This window comes from Frankliniella occidentalis, unplaced genomic scaffold (assembly GCF_000697945.3).
Source record: "Frankliniella occidentalis isolate FOCC.00 unplaced genomic scaffold, Focc_3.1 Scaffold68, whole genome shotgun sequence".
Taxonomy (NCBI): domain Eukaryota; kingdom Metazoa; phylum Arthropoda; class Insecta; order Thysanoptera; family Thripidae; genus Frankliniella; species Frankliniella occidentalis.
This window is the reverse complement of record NW_026267198.1, coordinates 400930-405278: the sequence shown is the minus strand read 5'-3', so window position 1 is coordinate 405278 and position 4349 is coordinate 400930. Positions and strand designations below refer to the sequence as shown.

General features: G+C 39.4%; 1 protein-coding gene across 1 annotated transcript; it reads left to right on the top strand.

Moving 5' to 3' along the window:
* Window positions 1-3126: 3126 nt before the first annotated feature.
* Window positions 3127-4277, top strand: LOC127749586 (uncharacterized). The gene is made up of 2 exons (XM_052268367.1): window positions 3127-3965; window positions 4044-4277. Exons 1-2 carry the CDS (start codon window positions 3797-3799, stop codon window positions 4175-4177), a joined length of 303 nt encoding a protein of 100 aa, XP_052124327.1. The 5' UTR covers window positions 3127-3796; the 3' UTR covers window positions 4178-4277.
* The last annotated feature ends 72 nt before the right edge of the window (window positions 4278-4349 follow it).

The window sequence follows — 4349 nt, the reverse complement described above, 5'->3', positions numbered from 1 at the left end:
GGAGTAAAGTGCCGCCACACCTTCTCGAAGCCCACAACTCGTAGCCCCTCGGCAAACAGATTCGTGGCTCTCCTCATAGCGCCGATCGGAAGGTCATCGTCAAGGTCAGCCGAATGGCGTTCCCTGAGGTGTGACACCAGGTCGGAGGTCGGCCCTGCACACGGTTATAAAATAACAGTAAGGGCATCGCTTCACGGTTTTCGGGGCCTGCCGCGCCCCCTGAGGACACTGTGGACACAAGAAAAATATTGTTATCAGAATTGGCACTTTCACACACTCATTAGAAAAATAAAATATGTTACCTAAGTGTGTGACAATCACCTTTACGCCCCAGCAGACCTCCTTGGGCGTGGCAGGCCACCACGCCCTGTCCTGGCTCCCATTCCTACGGTAGAATTCGACTTTTGGCTTCTAGAAAGAAATTAACAGACGTCAGGCAACAGGCAGTTATGTCAGAATTCGAGAAGAAAGTTTGAAGTGAGGAAACACTTATATCAAAAGCGAACGGCTCCTCCTTAGGTTTTGGAGTTGATTTCTTTAACTCCTTGGGTTTGACTGGAGTATCATCAATTTCACCATCCTTCCTTTTGTTCTGTGGAAAAAATTAAAATTTGTAAGAACAGTCAAAATTGGAATAAAATAATGGTTTTACAGAAAAAAAACTGAAAGAAAGTTACCTTCGGGGAGTCGTCCCGCGAAAGTCTCACTTTCGGCATTTTAGTGGGCATAGATGGCACGACCTCAAAGTCTTTAGCTGCAAAGCAACGTTAAAAAAGAGTTGTAAACTACCCATGATATTTAACGAAGAAAGAGAGGGGGGAGGAAGACGTGACGCCCAGCGCCAGAAATTTGTGATTGGCTGAAATTTCCCTGGCTCGACTCGGACTACTGCTCAGCTCGTCATTTCCATGGAAACTTGTGAATGCAAACTCAAATTTTATCTGACAAAATTATAGCAAGCATATCTAAAAAAAATCTAATTTTCTGTAGTATTTTATATTCAAATTTCATTAACTTGTCAAGAAATAGAAAGTACTTTTGTTGTCTGTCAAAATTTATTAAAAACTACCTCCGTTGTGTTCCACGATTTGTGAGATCGTATTCAAACTTGATTTGGTCACTAAATTCTTGTGGTCAATGCCAGAAGATTATGAGAATGTGAATAGTTCACTACTGCCAGTGAATAAAGATGAATTGACCTTGACTTTCGTGCGAAAGATTATTGAAGATTTTGAGTTATCCAGACAGAATCAGAAGAAGTCAACTAGTAACCAACAGACGTTGACACCAGTTGCATTTTCGGCAACGGGAGTTTTTGGACGAAGAGATCCTATGTTTAAAAATCTGTGTCATAATTGTAAAGGCCGGTAAAGGCTTTGGACACAATAGATTTCAGTGTACAAGATTTGGTGGAGGTGCTTATAGAGGACGAGGAGCAGGAAACTTTTATTACTCGCGAGGCAGAGGCCAACCAGCTCATACTCGGGTGATGTTATCCGCAGGTAGCGGGGCAAGCCTCGATTTCGACCGTCGGTTCTTGCTATAGTTTGTTTTCCTGCGAATAGGGTGTACCTGCGACTACCTGCGAATAGACGTTTGCATGAAAGGGAGGTTATCCGAAGGTAAACAATATTTGTGTGTAGTTGAGGTTGAGATGTTTTGAATACCTGTGGTTAAATCATTACCCCAAATAGGAATGATATTCGAAGGTAAATGTTTGGAAGTGTTAAGGAATAGTTTTTTTAGGGATTTTTTAAGGAATTACTTGAAGAAAAGAAATAAAGAAATCAATTTTTTATAAGTTTCTTATGCCTTGCAATATTCTTACAATATAGAAAGTATGAGTAACAGTGAGAACTTAAGTCCTGCACGATAGAAACATGATTAAACTAGGACATTAATGAGTCATAAAACAAATAAAAAGTATAGAATAAGAGTGGGACACAACTTCTCAGGTTAAAAGAGCCTCACTGGTAGACTTTGAGCTGGAACCGACAGTTTCAACTGGTCGTAAAGTAAAGGAGAATGAACTTAACTAAATCACAACGAACGTAACAATCCTCATTTAACTGAGAATAAAGAATTGCACCCACTTTCACCATGGCACCAATAAGATCACAAATACCACAAATTTATATAACTATTCATTAATCTGTAATAATTTTTAACAAGTTACCAAAATTTTTAAAAGGAACAGAGGATTTAGGAAGTTTTAAACGGGGAGTGAAGAAGTGGGTTTTAAGCAAAGAATTTTCTTCACTAGAAGAGTTTTTATCAGAATGGCAAAAAGAAGAAATTTGAAATCTTAAAATTATTTTATCTTCAACAACTGCTTGCGTCGGACTCTGTGTACTGCTGAAGGAGAGGATTAATTTAACCTCTTTTTTTTCTGGCATAGGCTACAAAATACCATGTATTACAACAAATTTCTCCAATAAATAATAATAATAATTAATACTGGTTCCACAAGGTATCAGACATTGGTTTGTGTGTTACTTTAAAGAGAAATAGAAAATAGAATAGGAACACAGCCAATGTAGCATTTGATTTCTTAATAAGGATCTAACTAAAGTACACCAAAGAAAAATGATTACAAGGATTTCTGTGGGGCCCGAACCAGACGGGTTTTTGTTTGGCCTGAAGGTGTTCCCGTTCTATCTTGATTATCTTGTGACCAACTTTACTATGTTGGTTATAAGATAAGCCAGATTGAATAATTCACTTTTAATTAAATTTCTCCAATTGTCTGCTTTTGTTTGTTTCTACCTTGCAGCCTTGCAACAGTTGATTCAGTCGGCGGTAGCTGAAGCTATCACTAGTAACTGCCAACAATCCCCTGCTCGTACTGGTACGAGTAGTTCCCTTACTACTTCAGTTACAGAAATGGTAAGTTCTTTTCTGTTTCTTTTGTTTGTTATTGGCTGAGCGATAGCGAAGCCTATTACTCCAGTGATGATCAAAAAGTTTCGTGTCTGTCTGTCTGTCTGTCTGTTTGTCTGTAAACACGATAACTCGAGAACGGGTTGAGCTAGGTATCTGAAATTTTTAGCGTAGCTTTGTAGCATAAAAAGCAAGAACGGTATTGATTTTGAGCCCTCTAGCTTGAAAATTAAATCAGAAACGAAAACCCCAAAATATTACTTGTAATTTTTTATTTTTTTTACATCTTTCTAAGATGTAACTCGTCAAAGTAGAGCCCGTAGGGCTAAAATTTTGTCCGTTTGGCTCTATCTCTAACCGTTTAGTCGCCAGAGGGCGATTTTAACACGAAAATGACCCCAAACCATTTTAATGTTGTTTCTCAGATATTTGATGGACTCTGGTGGGGCAACTCGTCAAAATAAAATCCTGGGGGTAAAATTTGTGTCCTTTGGTGCCGAAGGCCTATCTGCGACTCTGCCTTTTGCCCGACTCGGGTGTCAGCGCCGCAGGCCTAGGTAGATGTATGCCAGGCGCGTCGCAGCGTAACAGTGTTTCGTGAGATATCGCGAAGCCTGTTACGCGAGACGTGGTCTGGCGTACATCTACCTAGTTAATTGAAACTTACAAAATATATCTAATATGTTTATATTTTTTTCCAGGTTAATATTCGCCATGATGTCACGATTCCCTCTCATATCCACTCAACGGCTACCCAGTGCGAAATGAATTTTAAGCGATATCGAATCGATATCAGAACGATATCGTTTTCAAGTTTCTGACTCAGAACTGATTCAAAAATGGGCCCGAAATCGACACTTTTCTGATGTCCGATATCGTTTTGATGTCAATTTGATATCCGCATTTCTCACTGGGTATGGCCGTTGGTTCACCATCAAGAATGACCACAATGCTGCTCCAGGCAGCGTATACGTCAGATAGGCATTTGATTGGGAAGTCATATGCTGGTCAGAAAAAAACCATTCATAATAAAGTTTATCAAAAACCCGGGATTAAACGTAGGAGGAAGGTTGTAGCTATTCAAGGTAAGGCCACATACTTTTCAATTAATTTGTAATGTTCACAAACTCACAATATTCATTCGATTATTCTTTGCTTTTCAGCCCTTGTCTTTAAGAAACATCCAACCTATACTCAAAGTGCCTTTGGACAAGTCATCAACAATTACATTGCTAAACTCAGCAGCCTGCCTGCCCATCCAAATAAAGTAAGTTTCCACTATCTATCAGTACAGTGAGGCTTTTGTTTCAACAGTTGTCATTTCTCACATTAATTTGGTTTTCTGTCACAGGAACAGCAACTGGAAGACGATACTGATAGAGAGATGTAAATAGAAGACTCGTTAGTTTTTATGTTAGAACTTTATTGCTGAGCTCGCGAAGCGAGCGAAGCTCTAGGGCAGACTTTTC